Source organism: Armigeres subalbatus, unplaced genomic scaffold (genome assembly GCF_024139115.2).
Source record: "Armigeres subalbatus isolate Guangzhou_Male unplaced genomic scaffold, GZ_Asu_2 Contig223, whole genome shotgun sequence".
NCBI classification, from domain to species: domain Eukaryota; kingdom Metazoa; phylum Arthropoda; class Insecta; order Diptera; family Culicidae; genus Armigeres; species Armigeres subalbatus.
Window position 1 is genome coordinate 479,808 of NW_026942958.1, and position 21,954 is coordinate 501,761.

General features: G+C 38.2%; 1 protein-coding gene and 1 pseudogene across 1 annotated transcript; one reads left to right on the forward strand and one right to left on the reverse strand.

The window, feature by feature from the left end:
• The first annotated feature begins 1,555 nt into the window (after window positions 1-1,555).
• On the forward strand, window positions 1,556-3,667 carry LOC134203771 (uncharacterized). Its single transcript, XM_062678629.1, has 3 exons — window positions 1,556-2,133; window positions 2,196-2,741; window positions 2,810-3,667. The coding sequence occupies exons 1-3, from the start codon at window positions 2,074-2,076 to the stop codon at window positions 3,665-3,667; spliced, it is 1,464 nt and encodes a 487-aa protein (XP_062534613.1). The 5' UTR covers window positions 1,556-2,073.
• An 8,590-nt stretch (window positions 3,668-12,257) lies between these two features.
• Window positions 12,258-21,954, reverse strand: part of LOC134203772 (phosphorylase b kinase gamma catalytic chain, liver/testis isoform-like) — a 10,873-nt pseudogene continuing 1,176 nt past the window's right edge.

Sequence of the window (21,954 nt, forward strand, 5' to 3'; positions counted from 1 at the left end):
CAAAAAAATCGACTCAACCATGCTTTCGCTCATCTATCGATTCTACTGTCTATAATGCTGTCCAATTAACAGCTCTATTTGTTGAGAAAAAAGAACGAACAGGACGGGAACACCTTCGAGCTACTCATTGGACAGCACTAAGAAGTAATCAGTTTGATAAAACTCTTCCCTTATTAATCAACCTAGTGGTGTTGAAACTTTTCTCGTGTATGAGTTATTCAAAAAAAAATAAGTGAGTGTTTTTAAGCGTGTTGTTGTTGTTGTTGTACCAAAAGAAATGGTATTTTGGCCATAACTTTTGATAGGGAACAATGAGACAGGATTCCCGAGCAAAGCTTGAGATCACATCTCGGGCGAGCCAGAGCCATCCCCAGAAAGGATGTACGGCAAAGACGGACGCTTCGATAATTTAATTATTCTCAAATGGCCCTCGCATACTTCAACACCTTTCAAACCATTTTCACACTAAGTGTTGTCGCTGCCTAGCGATAACATTCGGACTCCGTTTCTTTCCCATCTGCTTTCGCACACACCACTATGGGGAAGGGGTGGCCAAAAATCGAAAAATTGACTTGCTTTGAATGACGTGTCTTGTATACCATTTGAAAGAAGGATAATTCAAACCTAGATTCCCAAAATTTCAGCCCTCTGTGATGAAAACTCATTGTGCCACAGACATCAAACTTAGGAAAATTGTGAAAATTGTAAAAAAAAAATGCATCTCAAACAAATGCAAATTTCTCAGCGAATAACGGTCCAATTTTTGAAATTAATACACCGTTGGAAAGATAATAAGCTTTAAAATGGGTATGCTGTTGAGCTTACACGGTTGATAAAAAAATGGGTAATTATCTTAAAAAAATGTGTTCTTTGTCTAAGTTGGACTATATCTAACAAGCAGGGCCACCACTACTAGTTGGACTCAAGAGACCACCACCACAGTTTAGTTTGGGGTCTATACTATCTGCGGAACGAGAATCCAGCTGCGCATAGCTGCGGATGAGCGTCATTTTGACAAGAAGTCGAAAAAAAATGGATTTTTTTTGTTAATAACAATTATCGAGCACAAACAAAAAAATCGTACAAATCAAATAGGGGGAAAGACGGCTTTGGCAGGTTACCAACTTTATTATTATTTTTGTGAAAATGGGTAAAAACAAACCGAAAATTATCATTCCATATAGAAACTTGATCTACCCAACTGGACTAAAAAGTTTTCAATGGTTTCACGATAACCTTGTTTATAATTCTCTGTTCATGTGCCATTTCACAATTTGTACCAACTATACTCAGGTATATTTATTTTCCTAATAAATATTATCTACCTACTTGCATTAAAAAGAACGGGGAAAACATTTTCAAATCATGAGTTTGTTTTCGCCTTTAACGCATGTGTAGTTGTGTAGGGTGTAGGGTGCATTGTGTAGTTATTTAATGGAATAAAATCTGAAAAGAATTGTTTGTGATAATATGGAACATAGGAGCATCGTGTTACTTTTTGATCCAAAAAAATCTCAAATAGTCAATGCAACAAAACAAAAATCAAAACAAAATATAATATTGATCTTGCCAAAGAAGAAAGACTTCTTAAAAAGTTGCAATACGTAGCACAACATTTTTACAATGCGTGGCAAAAGGCTCACCGCAAACAAGAGCGCTTTGAGAAGTACAATAAGGATTGGCTCGACGGTCATTTGGAGCTTGCAGAGTACATCGCAGAAACACCTTCAACGTCAACTGGCCGTGGGCGTCCACAAAAACAATTTGATGAACTTAGTGATAGAAGTAAGCGAAGGAAAACCGATGAAATGTTCGGCGCTAATGTTGACACTATAGAGAGGGCTCTTTTAGCCACAAGAAAAATTGCATATAGACATGGCGATTCAAATATGGTAAATTTGATTGGCCATGTTATCAAAAATCGTGAAAGTGCATCTAAAATGTTTACGACTCTCAAAGATTCACATGGAATGATGTCACCTGAAGAGGCATTCGAATATTTTTTAGACTGCGATTTTACCAACAGTGAAAAAGAACCCATCAAGGTTTCCGAGCTACCATGTAATCAAGAGCATGAAAAAAGTTTGCTCCCCTTTAGCCGAGTCAATCGAAGAGTCACCATCAAAAATTCAGGTAGATATAAATATCCACATGTTTTTCTAGTACACCAACTTTAAATGTTTCTTTCTTTTCAGGTCAAATTACAGGCACTCATGAACCATACAGCAGAAAGAATCATCAAGATCATTGATGCGGAAATCGTCCAACAAATGAATACCAACGATTACACAGAGCTAGTGCTTTTAAGCAGCTGGGGTATGGATGGCTCTACAGGCTATTCACAATACCACCAAGCGCTATCAATGCCAAATCAAAAGGATGACAGTGACGTCTTTTCAGTGACGACAACTCCTATACAACTTTATTATCAGAACAACAAGAAAAGCATTTTGTGGCATAACTTAACACCCCAAAGCATTCGGTTCTGTAGGCCAATTATGCTGGAGTTTATCAAAGAATCAAAAGAGATGGTACTTAACACCAAGAGATATATTGAAAATCAAATAAGTGAGCTTGTCCCAGTAAAAATCCAATCATCGAATGGCGAATTTGTTTTGGTTGATTTTATTTTCGTTATGAGTATGATCGACGGCAAAGTTCTTAATTATGTAACCGATACTTCTTCCATTTCCAACTGTCCAATTTGTGGAGCTACTCCAAATGTAATGAGTGATATACAGGTAATACTTTTTTTTTTATCAAATTTTAAGTGACATAAAGATAACATTGTTTTTTTTTTACTTTACAGAAGCTTGAAGCAGGATACGAATCGAACGAAGATGCTCTTCATTGCGGCATATCTCCACTGCACGCTTGGATGCGATTTTTTGAGTGTTTATTGCATATTTCCTACAGGATGGAAATTAAAAAGTGGAAGATCACGATGGATTTAAAGGCCAAATTTCTTGATCGGAAAAAACTCGTTACTGAAAAACTGTACGAAGCATTCGGAGTACGAGTTGATCAACCCAGGGCAGGTGGAGCAGGGACCAGCACAACAGGAAACGTGTGTCGAAAAGCATTTTCAAATCCTGAATTACTTTCCAAAGTTTTGGACATTGACGAAGATCTTATTGTTAGATTTCGTAATATTTTAATAGTAATCAATTGCCAAGATCCGATCAATCCTAAAAAAATGGATGACTATTGTAAAGAAACATATCGGCGATATATTAAATTGTATGATTGGTATAAAATTCCAGCAACAGTGCATAAAGTACTCGCTCACGCTGGAAGCATAATAATCCATTCACCGGCTCCTCTTGGCATGTTAGCTGAAGAAGCAGCAGAATGCCAACATAAACTATTAAAAAAATGTCGTACCCATCATGCTAGGAAAAGGTCACGAGTTGATAATCTACATGACGTCTTTATTCGAGCTATGAACTCATCTGATCCTCTGAGAAGTTCAATAAATCTAGGTAGCAGAATGCGAAAGAAAGTATCACATGAATATCCAGATGTTGTAAAATCACTTTTAGTATTCGAAGATCTTTACAGCTCTGAAAATGTAAACACTGAAGACAATGCACTAGACGAATTAATGGATGATGTTGAACAACTTGATGATGATTTTGCTCTCGGTGAAAATGTAGAAAATGAGTAGAATTGCTTGTCAATTTGATTTAGTTTTAAGAGAAAGTTAATAATTAAAATTTATTATGACAATTTATCAATAAAAATTATGTTTTATTTTGTACAAAGCAATGAAATTTATTTCTTATTTTGTGATTTTTGCAGCAGTGAACACGCATGTTGACAAAAAGAAGCGACTAAATTGATGCCGTATTTCTTTGTTTCGCGATGAGATAAATATATATTCAATGAGATGGAGATCGGAACAGCTCCTTTATATTCATCCCTGCAGTATGAAAATGGAGACAAATCATCAACTTTGTTAAAGATGTTGATATATGTTCAGTAAAAATAACGGAAACATATTAAAAAATAATCTTTTCGACTAGTTTGATTGATTTATTTGTACGGAAAAAATATTTCCATAGGGAGGGGAGATAACTTTGTGTGGGGGGAGGGGGAGGTTCGGAAGATAAATAATTCTTCACCAAAATACCTGATTGATAAAAAAATACTCTTATACGACACAGTTTAAAAAGGGGGAATGGGTCAAATCTTGGTTATGGGTGGGGGGGGTTGTCTTCCACCTACACTTCTCCTTACTTAACCTATTTTATACTAAGGGTACAAGGAGTTAATCGTTGCAATAGAAGATTGCAACGATTTTTGTCTAAAATTGGAAATTATTTTGTTTGACATTTGTTGCAATGTCTCAATATTAGAAATTCTATGAAGTTCATTGGTACTATACCACGGAGGCAACTTCAGAATCATTTTCAAAATTTTATTTTGAATCCTCTGGAGTGCCTTCTTTCTGGTATTGCAGCAACTAGCCCATATTGGCACAGCATACAACATGGCAGGTCTAAAAATTTGTTTGTAAATCAAAAGTTTGTTCTTAAGACAAAGTTTTGATTTTCTGTTTATAAGTGGATATAGGCACTTAATATATTTGTTACATTTGGCTTGAAGGCCTTCAATGTGATTTTTAAAGTTAATTTTGATCTAGCAGAAGTCCTAAATATTTAGCTTCGCTAGACCAATTAATTGGAACCCCATTCATAGTGACAATATGTCTGCTAGAAGGTTTCAAATAAGAAGCTCTCGGCTTATGTGGGAAAATTATAAGCTGAGTTTTGGAAGCATTCAGAAATTTTCCATTTTTGCAAGTAAGTGGAGAAAATATCCAAACTTTTTGCAATCTACTACAAATGACACGAAGGCTTCGCCCTTTGGCTGAAAGGCCCGTGTCATCTGCAAACAAAGATTTTTGACACCCTGGTGGTAAATCAGGTAAGTCAGAAGTAAAATGTTATACAATATGGGCCCTCGTATGCTGCCTTGGGGGACACCAGCCCTTACAGGTAATCTATCAGATTTAGTATTCTGATAGTTTACCTGCAGCGAGCGATCTGATAAATAATTTTGGACCAGTTTAATGATGTACAGAGGAAAATTAAAATTCATCAATTTTACAATCAAACCTTCATGCCAAACACTGTCAAATGCTTTCTCTATATCAAGAAGAGCAACTCCAGTCGAATATCCTTCAGATTTGTTGAGCCGAATTAAGTTCGTAACTCTTAATAACTGATGAGTGGTTGAATGCCCATGGCGAAAACCAAATTGCTCATCAGCAAAAATAGAATTGTCATTAATATGAACCATCATTCTATTTAAAATAATCTTTTCAAACAGTTTGCTTATTGAAGAAAGCAAACTGATTGGGCATAACTAGAAGCCTCAGCTGGATTTTTGTCCGGCTTCAAAATTGGAACAACTTTGGCGTTTTCCATTTATCTGGAAAGTATGCCAATTGAAAACATTTGTTAAATAAATTAACCAAAAAGGATAAAGAGCTCTCAGGAAGTTTTTGATAAGTATGTAGAAAATACCATCATCACCCGGGGCTTTCATATTTTAAATTTTCTTGTAATAGATCTCACTTCATCCAAATTGGTTCCCAACGAAGGGTCAAAAACATTCTCTTGATTGAGAATGTCTTCGAAGCTCCGTGTAACCTGATCCTCAATTGGACTAGTGAGACCTAGACTAAAATTATGGGCACTCTCGAACTGCTGAGCAAGGAACCTTTTCGCCATTTGTTAATAAAATTTTATTTCCCTCTTTAAGCGCTGGAATTGGCTTTTGAGGTTTTTTAAGAATTTTTGTTAATTTCCAAAAGGGTTTCGAACTGGGATCCAACTTCGAGACATTATTCTCAAAGTTGGTATTTCTCAGAATAGCGAAACGTTTTTTAATTTCATTTTGCAAATCTCGCCAAATAACTTTCAACGCGGGATCGCGAGTTCTTTGGTATTGCCTTCTTCTCACATTTTTAAGACGGATCAGTAGTTGAAGATCGTCGTCAATAATAATGGAGTTGAATTTAACTTCACATTTCGGAATTGCAATGCCTCTGGCTTCGACAATTAAATTTGTCAAAGATACGAGCGCATTGTCAATATCACTTTGGTATCGAGAGGAATATCAACATCAAAATTCCTATCGATATACGTTTGAGAGAATCCCAATCAGCTCTATGATAATTAAAAGTAGAGCTGATTGGATTATAAATGGCTTCTTGTGAGATTTCAAATGTCACAGGAAGGTGATCAGAGTCAAAGTCAGCATGAGTTACCAATTGGCCACACAGCTGACTTGAATCCGTTAAAACTAAATCAATTGTAGAAGGATTTCGACTGGAAGAAAACAAGTTGGTCTATTGGGATATTGAATAGTATAATATCCCGCAGAACAATCTTCAAATAAAATTTTACCATTGGAATTACTTTGAGCATTATTCCATGAACGGTGTTTGGCATTGAAGTCACCAATTACGAAGAATTTTGATTTGTTGCGAGTCAGAATTTGAAGATCAGCTTTCAACAAATTCTTTTGCTGCCCATTGCATTGAAAAGGCAAGTAGGCTGCAATGAAGGAAAATTGTCCAAAATTTGTTTCAACAGAAACTCCCAAGGTTTCAAAAACTTTGGTTTCAAACGAAGAAAATAATTTATGTTTGATACGTCTATTAATGACAATGGCGACCCCACCACAGGCGCTGTCAAGACGATCATTTCTGTAGATAAAATAGTTTGGATCTCTTTTAATGGAGAGTCCTGGTTTTAAATACGTTTCAGTTATAATGGCAATATGCACATTATGAACTGAAAGGAAGTTGAATAATTCATCTTCCTTACCCTTTAGAGAGCGGGCATTCCAATTTAGAACTTTCACACAATTATTTGGATCCATTGAAACGGAGTCCGATAACAATTTTTGTGTGTACTTTATACCAACCTGAACAGCTTCAGGAATGGTATTTGCTTTGAACATTGCATCAATCATGTGATGTAATTGTTCAGTTAAAAAATCAAAATCGGAAGCAGTCATGCTACCTGAATCGGCAACATGACCGTTATTTTCCGTTGGGACATGGGTATAAACCTCATTTTGAGAAGAGAAATTTTGTCTACCAGCAGCGATGTTTGCATACGTAGGTACATTCGAAAAATTGGAATTTACTGAAGTGCTTGCTACCCGTTGACGGGCGGCAAAATTTGTTTGTGAATTGTGGTGGGTATGAATTGCTCGACCGGTAACCGGTTTCGAAATTTGAGCGTTTGAAAAATTTCTACCCGTCGAATCTGGGATCCGATTGGAATTTCCCGTCATCAATTTTGCACGGGAATTCAAAACTTTTTTACGTGAAGGGCATTCCCAGAAATTGGATTTATGATTGCCCCCACAGTTTGCGCACTTAAATTTATTGGAATCTTCTCTCACAGGACATGCGTCCTTGGCGTGAGAGGTTCCACCACAAATCATGCATTTAGCATCCATGTGACAATGTTTGGTTCCATGACCCCACTTTTGGCACTTACGGCACTGGGTAGGGTTTTGGAAATTTTCCCCAGGCCTGCGGAAATGTTCCCATGTAACACGGACATGAGACATAATACAGGCCTTTTCCAAACTTTTCATATTATTTAGTTCACTTTTGTTAAAATGGACTAAATAAAATTCTTGAGAAATGCCCCTCTGGGAAGTACCAGAGTGGGATTTCTTTTTCATCTTAATTACTTGGACTGGTGAAAATCCAAGTAATTGAGAAATTTCAATTTTAATCTCATCCAGTGATTTGTCATCACTGGGGAGACCTTTCAAGACGACTTTGAACAATCGCTCAGTTTTGTCGTCGTATGTGAAGAATTTATGGCGCTTCTCAGATAAATAGTGAAGAAGACGTTTGCGATCGTCAAAGGATCCCGGCAAAACGCGGCAGTCACCCTTCCTAGCAATCTGAAATGAAACCTTGATCCCCTGAAGGTTACTCAAAATCTCATTCCGGAAGCCAGAAAACTCGGCAACAGATACCACAATTGGCGGAATCCTTTGCTTTTCGCATGAATCGAATCACCTGGGCTAGAGGTAGATTCGATTTACTCAATTTCATCATTAATCAAATCGAACTGATTGCTCAGTTCGATTGGAGAAGAATTATTTCTGATATTAGAGTTAGAAGGAATATCTGAATTCTCCAGCTTCCTTCTATTTTTTCCGCGCTTGGGCAAGACGGTCTTGAAACCTTGTTTCTTTGAAGGAAGCGGAGAATTCAGAGACTCCCCCTTCCTCTTGTTTTTGTTAATACTCATTGCTGAGCGTGGAGACGTGACCTTCTAAGAGGTTTTTTCCCAGAACGGTGTCCCTGCAGGATTACCACCGCTTGTCGGAATTTTACTTCCGCAAACGGGTCCAACGTAAAACGAAGGCACGGGTCCTTGCAAAGATCGTAACGGGATCAGTGGGTACAAATAGCGCTAAGAAGCACCGTTGAAATTAAAATAGCTTCGGGTAGTATTAAAAACTTCCTTCCGCAAAGAGAGAAAGAACCGCACAGCACGAAAGCACGATGCGGTCTGACCTACACTTCTCCTGTTTAATCTTATACATAGCAACCTTATTCTAGTTTTAATTTGCATTTGAACTGCCCCTAAAATTAAAAACAATCGTTCCAAGTTTATTGTTTAGGAATACGTAGCTCATTACTGGGTTAAATACTAGTTACACCTTCCGGATGCGATGAAAATGCATAAATATGATTAATTATATGCTAATCTTACTAGAATACTATAAAATAATGCGGAAAAACCAAAAAAATATTTTGGCCACCACTTTGTATGGAGCCGCCCCATAGTGGCACACGCTGCTCCCTTCCTCTATACGAGCAGCATCGAGACCGATATGCCAATAAAATTTAATTTAATAATAATAATTTGTATGGAGCTTCATATAAAATTGGTGACTTTGCAATTATTTCCAACTAAAACGGGCCGTTTCAGTAAACATGCATACAATAAACAATCATAATACCAAAATTTAGGTTATTACAGGCTGCGATACCAAAAATGTTCTCAATCTATTCGCTAGAAATTAAGATTTTAATCCTCAAACATGACCATTTTGTATGAACATCAGCGAATGCGTTTTAATTATTTACGGTGGTGTAGAAAATTTAAAACTGATGTTGATGTTGGTTCATGATAACGAAATAAGCAATTAGATTAATATCATTTAATTTAGAATTCAACAGAAAACTGAAATACAATTTATGATTTCAATTTGATGTCAATATCAATTTCAAAATATGTTTTCTATTTGCCCAGTTTCGCCCTTTTGAAATGTTGGTGGCGAGTTTAGAGATGTATAGCAGAATGTAAATAAAATTTTAAAACAAACAACAAATTATATTTTTAATTTGCTATCATTATGATGTCAAACTTTGCTCGGGATAGCTACTTGCCTTTATCTTTTTCTAATATTTTTTTGTGATTTCTGTCTGATAGTTGATTGAAGTTAATTTGTTATCCGCGATGACTTGCGGAAGCTTACTAAGGGAAAAAATGTCTCTTCGCGCAGATGTGTTAATTCGAAGATCTAGTTTATTAGGGCTTATACGCATATGATGTCACACTTATTAGTGGGGATAAAGTCTCGGCTCCCGTTGGAATTCATATCTTCAGGCAAAATAGTGATATCGAGAATATAGGCTTGACAATGCTATGTGAAACATCATTTCTACATGATCCTCACACCTATTGGTGCCTGAGACGAGACCTGCAAAGACGCTGCTTCTTTTTTCTTGTTTTGACACTTGTTCTTCTTTTCATCACAGTTGACCATCGAGTTTCAACTGTTTACTTGACTGTTTCACCTAAGCCCCAGGTGGACCCTTCTGAGCACAATAAAAGTGTATCCAATTCACGAAATAGTTAATTCATTTTCATAAGGATTTTTATACCGGGAACAAAACACAGGTTTATTACTGATTATTAACAAGCTAAACGGAAGGTTTGGAATACTCGTTAAAGTAAAAAAGTCTTGGTAAAACAAAAATGATGGGGAATATTTTATTTGGGATACCAATACTTTCACTCAAAAAGCTGCTGGTTGCACCTGACAGTTCGTGACAGCAGTTGACTGGCAGCAGCTGAAGTTACATTTTTTCCTCTTTGCAGGTCTCGTCTCAGATTGGTGCTAATCCGTTATTGGATGAGAATAGCAAAATTGTACATTGAACTTTGCATACAACAATAATGCTGAGTTGACATAAATTCAAATTATCTTTATCTCAATAAAGAGTTGGGCCAGCATCATTATGCCGAATGATCGTTAGGCCTAAAGTAAAGTGAGAAGTGAAAAGTGAAAAGTGAAAAAAGGAAAGTGAAAAGTGAAAAGTGATAAGAGCAAAAAGAAAAGTGATAAGTGATAAATGATAAGCGATAAGTGATTAATGAGAACTGAAAAGTGGAAAGTGAAAAGTGAGGAGTGAGGAGAAAGAAGTGAGAAGTGAGAGATAAAAAGTGAGAAGTGAGAAATAAGAAAAAATGAAGTGAGAAACGAGTAGTGAGAAGTGAGATGTGAGATGTGAGAAATGAGAGATAAGGAAAGGGGAAGCGAAAAGTGAGAAGAAAAAAGAAGGGAAAGGAAAAAAGGAAAAACTGAAACAGGAAGAAGAGGAAAAGAAGGAGGAAGAAGTGTGAAGAAAGAAGGAAGAAGGAATATGAAAAAAGGGAAAACCACAAATAAAGATGAAGAAAAAAAAAGATGGAAGAAGAAAGGCGAAATAAGGAAGAAAAAAGGGCGAAGGATGAAAAAAGCAAGAAGGAAATAGGGAGAACGAAAAAAGGAGAAAGAAGAAGGAAGAAAACATGAAGAGAAAGAAAGCAGGAAGGGAGAAGAAAGAGGGGAAAAAGATAAGAAAAATCTCAACTAGGAAGAAAGAAGAAAGGAAAGAGGGAAGGGAAAAAGAAGAAGAAGAAGGAAAAAAGGAAGGAGGTTTAAAAAGAAGGGAAAAATAAAAAGGACTAATGAAGAAGAAATAAGCAAGAAGAAGGAAGGCGGATGCAGGATGCATGAAGAAGCAATAAAGAAGAAATAGAAAGAACTGACTTCTCACTTCTAACTAGAGACTCCATTCGATTTTGGCAACAAAACCATTCGAATTTAACAACACATTTTTTTAATACGGTTTAGGAAGTACAAAACTACCATAGAAGGCCATAAATTTGGTAATCATGACATTTGATGTGCCGCATGATGTGTTTTATTTATTTCCCAAAATTGACCCTTGAACCGGTACTCGGTAAAATCGTTTACCGGTTCCGATCGGTTCTAATATGGCCCTGGAAGTACAAAACTTCCATAGGTTACCATAACTTATGAAACCGTAAAACTTGATGCATCGCATGATGATATTCGCCTATTTCCGTAAAGTGATCCGGTAACAGGTTCCGGTGGAAAGTCCGGAATCCGGAATACAGGCCATATTTTGAACCGATAAAATTCCTGATTGATTTTGGCATAGTTTATGCGCCGTTTCCATTCAAAATATTTAAAATAATCATTTCCGAGTATGCGTTCAGCTAAATGGCTAAGAGCTAACACCTATTTTAAATCCGGAATAACTCCGGAACAAAGTGGCCAATCCTAGAAATCCATAAAACTCCTAAAAAATCAATCAATTTCGCTTCTTTTGGTAAAAGGAAAAAAAAAATGTTGAAAGACAAAAAAGTTACAGCTAAAAAAAATATTTTAGTTTTTAAAAGGGGGTTGGTAACGGAAGGGTAAAAAAAAGTTGTCTTATTCTACGGAGCACCCCTAGGTATTTATTATTTATAGTGAATTAAATAGTGGCTCTGTGAAGCTGAAATCGGCGAGTGAGCCTTTAAATAAACAAATTTAAAAAAATGGTTAACGAGACGAGCCAGCCTCGGGCTGAAAGTCTCGACAATAAAGACAAAAAAAAAATGGTTTGGTTAATATTACATATACAGGTTTAGAGAATCATGTTCGATGACATTTCCTCGAGCAATCAAATGAGTCTCGATTAAGAGCGAAAAGGGTCGTATCATGCCATACGACATTACATATAGAAATATGTAATATCAGCCATCAATTTTGTATTGAAGAAATTATTAAAATAATATTCGTAATAGCAGAGAAATGATGCAGCATTATTTAATTTAACAGCCAACTCAAAGTCGTATATACAGGAAGGGTGACATCAAGATCTGTATGGGCGACTTCAATGCAAAGATCGGGTCCGACAACTCTAACTATGAGCACATCATGGGACGCCATGGTCTCGGAAAAATGAGCGGAAACAACTGCTGTTTGCAGAATTCTGTGGTATCAACGACGTGGTGATCGGGGGATCGCTCTTCCCCTATCGAACGGTTCACAAGGTCACGTGGGTCTCCCGATATTTCACTCGATAACAAAATGAAAACCCCATAAAATTAAAATGCACATCCACAAAAAACACACTGTTGTCAAATTAAAATGGAGACCGACGAACGGAACGAAAATTATTTTGCACTTCGGTTGGCAATATGCAATCAAAGTTTCAATCGGACAACGCGAAAATATGAACTACTCGCACGGGAAATTGTAGAATGTGGTTAGTTTAACATTTTGATGATTCGAAGCGACTCGAACCACATCTATACGATCATCTTGAAGAATGAATTCGTACATACGATGTTGTCAAAGACCGAGAAACCATCTCTTTCTCGACTATTGTCACGGACTAAACAATCCAGCTAGTGGGAAAGATTTCCCATAACACTGATCTCTATATACCTTGCTTAAAAATATGATCCATGTACTTAATTTGAAATAATAACTGTAGAGAATAAGGCTTGATAAATTATTCAAATTTAAACATCATTTCGTTCTACAATAAAAAATATTGGAATTCGCCACTCTATGATATTTTAGGTGTTTATATCACAATTTCCATAAGTTTGGCTAGCTGCATCATGGTAGGCGTGGTTAAGACCAACAAACAACAGATCACCGTTACCAACGCCAAACTGTATAAAAGGCGAGTGTCAACGGGACAAGAGGTCATTCTTACAACGGATGGCGTGACGAACGCATCTCATCAAAAACATCAAGCTTTTGCAAGTAGCGGATTTATCAAGATCCCCAAGATTTTCTCGATCGGCGTGAGATTGGATCTTTGAGAAGAAACTGTCCTCTCAAACGGCGAAGAGTGATGATTCAAGAACTGAAAATCACGACAATAACGAGATGCGCTAAGCACAAGGAAATTATAATAACTCTCGTGGAACAATTATTCACTCCCGAAAAATTCTTCACTGTTGTTGAATCGGATTATGTTTCCAACGACACAAAATAGCCTGTTTGTCAACCACTCTGAATGTATCTCCAGCAAACACTACTTCAAGTTTCAACACCAATTTACGATCGAGCCGAAGAACATAGAATAATGTTACTCCCCGAATTGTGCCCTTGAGCTTATTGTAGAAAAACAAATCCGATTCACACACCTCATCTTTCATCCAAGCATTTCACTATGAATCTTCCACCGCTACACGAGTCAACAGAGTTTGAAAATCGAAAGTGTTTTTTATGAAGGACATCTCTATTCTTTGTCAGTTGGCTCTATGCCGTCAATTTTCGGTCAGAATCTACTCAATTACCAATTTGTGTTTTTGCGATAGTTCTTTGTTAATGTTTTGTTAACAGACATATTTTTTCTCGAAATTGTTTTCTGTTTTTCCCAATTCAGAGGAACTAAATAAAGGGCAAAATCCAATTCTTTAAAAACAGTTATGTGTCGGCAGGTCACACAGAGCACATCTTTCAAAATTCATACTAATTTTTCAAATTGAAACCACGATACTATGAACAAATAACGATCATCGAAAACTCACCTGAAATGTCAGCCCACTCGGGTGAGGTGAAACTGTATTTGCCCTCCATGATGTTCCGCAGCATGACCATTTGCTTCCGATGCCAGAACGGTGGACAACCGACCAACAGTGTGAACATAATAACGCCACACGCCCAACTGTTGTGGAAACCGAAATCAAAACAAAACAAAGACTCCTTATTAACGACTAATTAGAGATTCTTCAACGACACGACGAATTCGGCATTATTGGCAGTATATAGCGTGAGAGCGATCGATCCCGAACACGCATACATACCTACCTCCTTTGAGTAGCCGGTGCATCTTCAGACATGTTACATTTGAGAGTCTCCGGGGCTAAGTAACCAGGCGTGCCGCAAAGATCTGGGGAAAAACATAGAATTTGAATCATTAGAACGTTCCATTTCTAATACATAAATTCAGAGCACCCTCACCGAACAACTTTTCTTCCTTCAGCCTTCGAGCAAAACCGAAATCAGTTATCTTCACGTTCAAACTGTCGTCAAAAAGAATATTTTCCGGTTTAAGATCACGATGCACAATATTTTTGGGTAAGTGTAATCAACGCCTTCGAAAATTTGTCTGCAAAACAATCGTAAATATCGATTATTTACCTTTCCAACCACAATCGATTGGGAATTTCGATACATGTCAGAACACGATCAACGCTTCAAAGTAATTCAATGCTATTCGCTAATTCCGATATGCTTCGTTTACGATCGGATGCAACTCCACGCCACCCGATCAGACATCGTTCTCAACGTGACGCAAACAACCCGATTCAATGAATACACTCAGGCAAATGAACATACGAAATACATAGGCAGAAATTGAAGATCTACAAGATTTTGAAAATCGTTGAAACATAAGTCTCTCGACTTTTCATCCTAGCTCTTCAAATTTCATTATTGGACGTATGTCGTTCATTCATTGCAATAAAAGAATTTCATAAGACACCTTTGGTATTTTGTTCAAAGTTAATTTGAAAGAAATCATAAGGCACTTTATAAACGCCATCATGCTCATTTCAAAGTTCAGATTTGAAAAATCGGAAGGAAAAGTTTCAGTCAAGAATCATGTTCTCACACATTGTAAAATTTTCAAGTCTAGCGGTTGTGTTTACATCAGAGATGCTACATCGAGGGTGTTGAAGTGTTTTCAAGTGTCAATGGTGGATAATAAGTGCTCAAAAGCAAATTAATGTTGCACTATTAACATGTGCGAATAGTTTTAATTCGAATAGATTCGAAGACAGTTAAAACGTTCTACACCTCTTGTTTATTCATATACTCCTCGATGTCGTCGACACAACGAAAAACGAATTGAAAATTACATATGCAAAATCATGAATGACCAATCAGTTTAATTATTTCTGACATTTAGCACATGGTCATAATTCGAGAAAATTTCAATATGCACGAATTAGGAATTCATAATGCAGCATTATGAATCGATTAATATTAAGAAAATGCAATAATAAATTCATAAATCATTATGAATTAATTAAGATGTTTCATAAGAATTACGAAATTCATAAGGCGTGATTATCCTCTACATACTACTTTTGCAATTCATAAGGTAGAGGTATGGATTGATTAATTCCACCGTACAGCGTTCATAATGCTTCATTGGAATTTCATAAAATGCCTTAAGAAAATGTTATGTTTTGTATTGACCATGAAAATTTAATTCATAATGAATCCTTAGATTTTAAACTCATAACTTGTGAAATTTCAAGGCAGAATTATGATATTCGATAGCCAATTTGCCTGAGTGTACGTAAACACCACTCACGTGTCACACATATTCTTCCGAGATCATGAAACATAATCCGGTCAAAACTCACCTCATAATATAGCGGGACTTCTTTTCGGATGGGGTGACCAGGTCAGATAGTCAAACAGTTCACCCTGTCGGCACAGCTCAAACACCAGAAAGATAGATGTCTAGATTCGAACACATCCTGCAGCTCAACTGTCGGAATGAAATGGTTGAAATTTAATCACCAATAGCCTAAATAGAAGTTGCGTGTCTTTGCACAAGCCCGCCACGCAATTTCGTCAGCCTATTCCCACCACTATGCGATTGATGATACTCACTGATATATTTGTGGCCATGACTTGCCGGAGGATCTGGATCTCCTGCCGTGGGCTTCCAGCATGTGATTGGAATCTCGGAATCGATCGCACCGAGATCGATGATTTTGCCGCAAACTCCTTGCCTTTCCTTCGATGCAGCGCCGCACGGTCGAACTGATGCCTCTGTTTCGTTGTTAGCAGCGTGACGAGCGAGCGATATAAGAGCAAATATGGGAAAGTTGAAGAACAAACAAGTGTTATAAAATTTAGTGCTGGATGTAGATCATGCGTCCTCTTGGTCTTTGAATTACATAGCTCGTGAACGATCGGATTGTGGAGGAGACGGCAAAGGAGAATGTACGACGAAATGCAGTTGAAAATAGATCAAGAATCGCATCGATGATGTGGGAGTAGGTTAAGGCCCTACATGCACTTCCATGGTACACTAAGCGGCTATTCAGTAAATAAATCTAATACCTAATCGTGAATATAAAAGTGTTTTTATAATCACATTCATCTTATAATTATGCATCTTCAAACCGTACCTACTAGGTTTCAGGAAAACCTAATGCCACATATTACTTTAATCACAAACGTATCATGGACAACACGCACATAAGACTACATAGCTGGTACTAATTGAGAAGGACCTGCAAGCATCGGAGTCGTCAATAATTTAAACATAGCATGTTATTCCGTAGATATATTAGGAGGCCCTCCTTAGCTAGATAAGATGCGCCATAAAGCAAAACCATGCTGGCTGGGTTCGAATCCCGGTATCAATGCAATTTTCGTTTGGAAATTGTCTGGACTCCCTGAGCATAAAAGTATCATCGTGAGCTCATGATATACAGATGAAAAATGGTAACTTAGCTTAGAAACCTCGCGGATAATAACTGTAGAAGTGCTGAATAAACACTAAGCACGAGCCGCAATGTCCCAGTGGGAGATGGAATGCCAATAAGAGGAAGATATATTAGACAAACATCTCATCCCTCCTGCAGTGATTTTGCGTGCGATGCACATGAAGTCTTGTATCTTTTGATTTGAAGTTCTTAAAAATTCAAAGAATCTCCAGACAATTTGATGGCCTTTAAGGGAATTTAAGGACAAAACATTAAGGAACAAATAGTTAGGGAACCATCTATAAAATCCATGTCAAAATTTAAAAGATTCTTTGAATAAATTCTTAAGATTCTTCCATTCTAACCATTAGGGCCATATAAGGGCATCATGGAACGTACACACGGTCAAGCAGTTCGACCAACATGACTCCACTTCTCGTTTTTCAAACATCCATCAAGTTTTAACACAGCGGCACGAACATTCAATTTATTCGAACAATATCACACGAACGGAAGCGCCAACTTGAGCACCAACCATCAAAAAATATATGGGGTTTGTGCACTTCACTACAAATGCTCAAACATGTGGAAACCTTGACTCCACCCCGACAACTCAAATCAAAATCAACCGTTTAATTTTTCCAACCGAGCCGCCAACTTAAAATGGTTGTTCGAACAACTTCACACGTTCAAAAAAGCAGCAAGACGGCGTTTTCTTGGGGCGGAGTCAATGTTCGTCAAACTGCTTGACTGGTGTGTATTTGCATCAAGCAGCGTACGCACCACCAACACAGCAGCAGTTAATGGGAGATCCAGAAGACTCTGCGTCAACTCTACGGTGACGAAGAAATCTGGCCAGACTTCAATGGCCCTAGAACGTGAGGCGAGGAAGCAGTCAAAGTCAACTGCTTTTCGCAAGCATGTATCGAATATTGACACAGTTTGTTAAATTACAATTATTAGTCGAGAGATGTGCGAACGCTCACGAGCCGTTCATTTGAACCTCAAACCTCGAGAACATTTTCCAGCAGATTTACGTCCTCATGTATTTTAAATAGGCCGGAATTTCAGGGCTCTGTTTGAACCCGTCAATCTTGCCGTTTGAAAATATAAAAGCAGACCCGTGAACAAGATTCCCTAGATCCGAGATTGGAGATTGGAAGGTAATTTTAAAACTAAAATGCGCAGCCATATAATTGACGTGCATCGTTCAGCGCGATGTGAAAAAGGTGAGTGGTAAAATACCAAAAGTAATTAAAGATCAAATGGCATCCCATTGCATCGCATATTTCTATTACACCTTCTTACAGTTTTATGATTTAAAATAAAATTTTTAGCTTCTAGCTGGCAAAACTTGGATGTACGCAAGATGTAGCCAAAAATTGGATTTTGCTTCTCTTGGTAACGAAAACGTTTTATACGAACAAATGAGCCGTTCAAATGAGTCAACTCATTCAAGTGAACGCTCGTTTCAGCTATTCACTAAATTACCCGTTTTTTGGCGAAAGCAATGACAGACACAACCTCACGTAGGAGCTTGGTTGTGCCTGGCGTCAAATCCACAACACAATGTCAAGATTGACGGTCTTTACGAAAATGGATCCGATCGAAAGAGTTTTTTTCAAAAAAACTTCAAAAGAAATTCTGCATATTATTTGAATATCTATTCGGTATTCCTCAAATATATATTTCTGACAATTCTTAGCGTATTTTGTGAACGGGTTTCAAAATTCCAAAATACATAATTCCATCCACCGACCTAATTCAGGACACAATCTGTGAGAAAAACCAAGATGAAGTTACGAATAAGCTACCTAACAATTATTTTTAAAACTGAATCTAGACAGCACTCGAATTAATTTCATTTACAACTACAATAACAAATATCACAAAATTCCGGAAAAAAGATTTTCAACGCGCATTTTATTTGAACCAGCCACCTGGCACGACGCCATGTTTTTGCAGCCAACATCTCAAAGTAAAATGTATGGTAGTATTTGTGCTGTTTACCAACATCTGATTTGATTCCATGGATCCATAAATGTCAGTGGGGACCAGGGGTCTGATGTTTTGATTGTGTTTTCGTAGTACAGATGTAGTATTTTTTCTTCTGCTTTTCGTTTATGGAACTGTCAGTGGAACGCACCTATCTCTTTCCTTCCGAGATTATCCTTATGGCTGTCAGTGCGGAATTTCCAATGTTGGCTGAAAACAAACTGCAGTGGAGGAATACAAGTGTCAGTCCCGTGGTGGGACCAGTAGCGCAATGTTGGCTGCAAAACCCATTGTGCAAAATATAGATGACACCCACCTGGAATAAACGGACAGTTTCGTTTTTCCTTTCTGCTTGTTTCTTCCATCCAGTCCCACACCCACGTGGTTTTGACAGTAGAGATGCAGTTGTATTGGTGACCCGGTGCGAAACCGTGAAACAACATTGCGAAACCGGCAACTTTGGGGTTGGAACTAGTGCGAAACAAGTTCCGTAGTTGCCGATCAACGAGAGAATGTGCAGGTTGAGGATCAAGAGCCGATTCACACTTCAGCATAACCGTCAATAGCCCACACTCCGAAGCACTGGTGATAAGGACGCATTATACGCAGCTGGAACGTGAGTACGACAACTGGAACTACGACGTCAAAATCATAATAGAAGATTTGAACGCTCGGTTTGGCAAGGAGGACCGAGGAGTTTAGACCGACTATTAGGAAGTTCAAAAATATGGCAATTCGCAGCACCTACTTAACACAGCCTCCCGTATCGTACCTGGAATCACCACTCGAACAGAACCACAAATCGACCACGTTCTGATTGATGGACGGCACTTCTCCGACATTATCGACGTCAGACATATCGTGGGCTAACATAAAGTCTGCCACTATCCGGTGATGGTTAACATGCTCAAAACTATCCGTCATCACAATGTTCGGTACCGACGACACCGCGGTATGACCTAGAGCGACTGAACAACATCTCGAGGCAGACAGATTCTGGAGGAGAAGACGCAGCGCGGAGCGGTCGCGATGCAACAGGTACCCGGCAACACGTGGAACGTTATAGACGAAAGCGAGAACAGCAGACCCGCCTTTTCAGAAGAAGAAACGCCGCCTAGAAGAAGCGGGGTGCGAGGAAATGGAATAGCTTTGCCGTTCTCAAAAACACGCAGATTCTGATCAAAATCAGACTACGAGGAGGAACATTGGAAAGGCGCTGAGAGTACAGGCAGTGAAAGTGAATGCAGCGGAGGAGATGACTACGTAGTTCAGCGGACGGTGAAACAAACCAGCCCCCACCTTGAGGGAAGTTAAGGATGCCATTCAACAGCTAAAGACCAATAAGACAGCTAGTAGGATGGTATCAGGCTGAGCTCATCAAGATCCCGGAAAAGCTAGCCACTTGCCTGCACAAATTGATAGTCAGAATCTGGAAACAAACAGCTACCGGAGGAGTGGAAGGAAAATTGTATGCCCCATCTACAAGAAAGGCGACAAGCTGGAGGTGAGAACTTTCAGGCGATCACCATCCAATGCCCCTCAAAGTGATATCAATCATCTTCCGCGTCAGTCACCATTAGTGAATGAGTTCGTGGAAGTTATCAAGCCGCTTCGTTGACGGCCGTCGCAACGGACCAGATCTTACTGTACGGCAAATCGTCAAAATGCCGTGAATACCGGTCCCAACGCATCATCTGTTCTTGATTTCAAGGCGGCATACGACAGTATAGACCGCTGAGCTATGAAATTATGGAAAGAACAGCTTCCATGGAAAGCTTCAGACTGATCAAAGCAACGGTGGATGTGAAAAACTGTGTGAAATTTCGCGATCACTCCGGTACGTGAATCGCGCCGGGACTAAGACAAGGTGATGGATTTTGTGCCTGTTCAACATGCGCTAGAAGTTCATGCGGAGATCCGGGTGTAACAGCCGGGTACGATTTTCAACAGATCCAGTCAATTTATTTGTTTCGCGGATGACGTGAACGCGGCCGAACATTTGCAAGGTGGCAGAACTGCACCGCCTGAACGTGAAGCAACAAAAGTTGGACTGGTGGTGAATGCGTCAAAGACAAAGTACATGCTTGTGGGCGGAACCGAGCGCGACAGAGCCCGCCGCAGGACCATCTTTGGCGGTGTGAAGACGTTGTGTGGCGAGGAAGAATTAACCACGTCTCGCCCACTGAACGAAAATCGGTATCCAGAAGGTAGCTAAAGCCGGAAGGAACGATGGGGGCATGTTGCAAGAATGCCGGAAGCAACCCTGCAAAGATGGTGTTCGCTTCCGATCCGAAGGTACGAGACGCGTGGAGCACAGCGAGCAAGGTGGGCAGACCAAGTGCAAAACAAATTGGCACGCTATGAGGATGAAGATGCGCCTCAAACCGTGTATTGCTTCAAATTGTTGACCCAATGTTATCTATTTAGATGTAAACTAAATAAATGAAATGAAACAATTATGCAGTTATTATTCTCATTTTAAAAAAGTCTAGACCAACAAAATTGAAAGCTGATGAGGACTTATTTCATTATAGAGGCTATAGCATGTATTTGACCTGAATTCTTTTTTGGGAACACCTAGTCCCTTGTTGCATAAGTACTCAGTTAAACAAAACAATGTTTGTTCAAACAAAATGCACCTGACATTTAATTATTCATAAAATAAGAATTGTTTTAACGAATTCGGAATGCTCCTAGATTTTTTGGGAAGTATGTACTACAATATTTTGGTTTAAAATATTTCAGAATTTCATTTAAAAATTGTATGGAACTCGAATCTTTTTTTAAGTTTTTATGAACTAATACCTACGTCTTCTACTTCTTATTTCTACAGAAATTCTTTTAGAATTCCTTCGAAAATTTCGCCTAGGGTCCTTCAGGAATTATGAAATTCATTCAAAAATATCTTCTAAGTTTCAAACCAGGAAATCCTTCATGTATAAATAGATCATCAAAATCTTTTATAAACTCCTTCAGCCATTCCACAAAAATTCCGTCGAATTCTTTATAGAGAGCAATTTCCAGGGTACCTTGGAATTTTCAGAAATATTGTTGTAGGTTTGAGAGAATTCTTGGAGATTTCCTAAATAAGTCTCTGAAGCAAAACCATGAGAATTTCCGGAGTATTTTCTTGTGATATATTTTATGCTTCTAG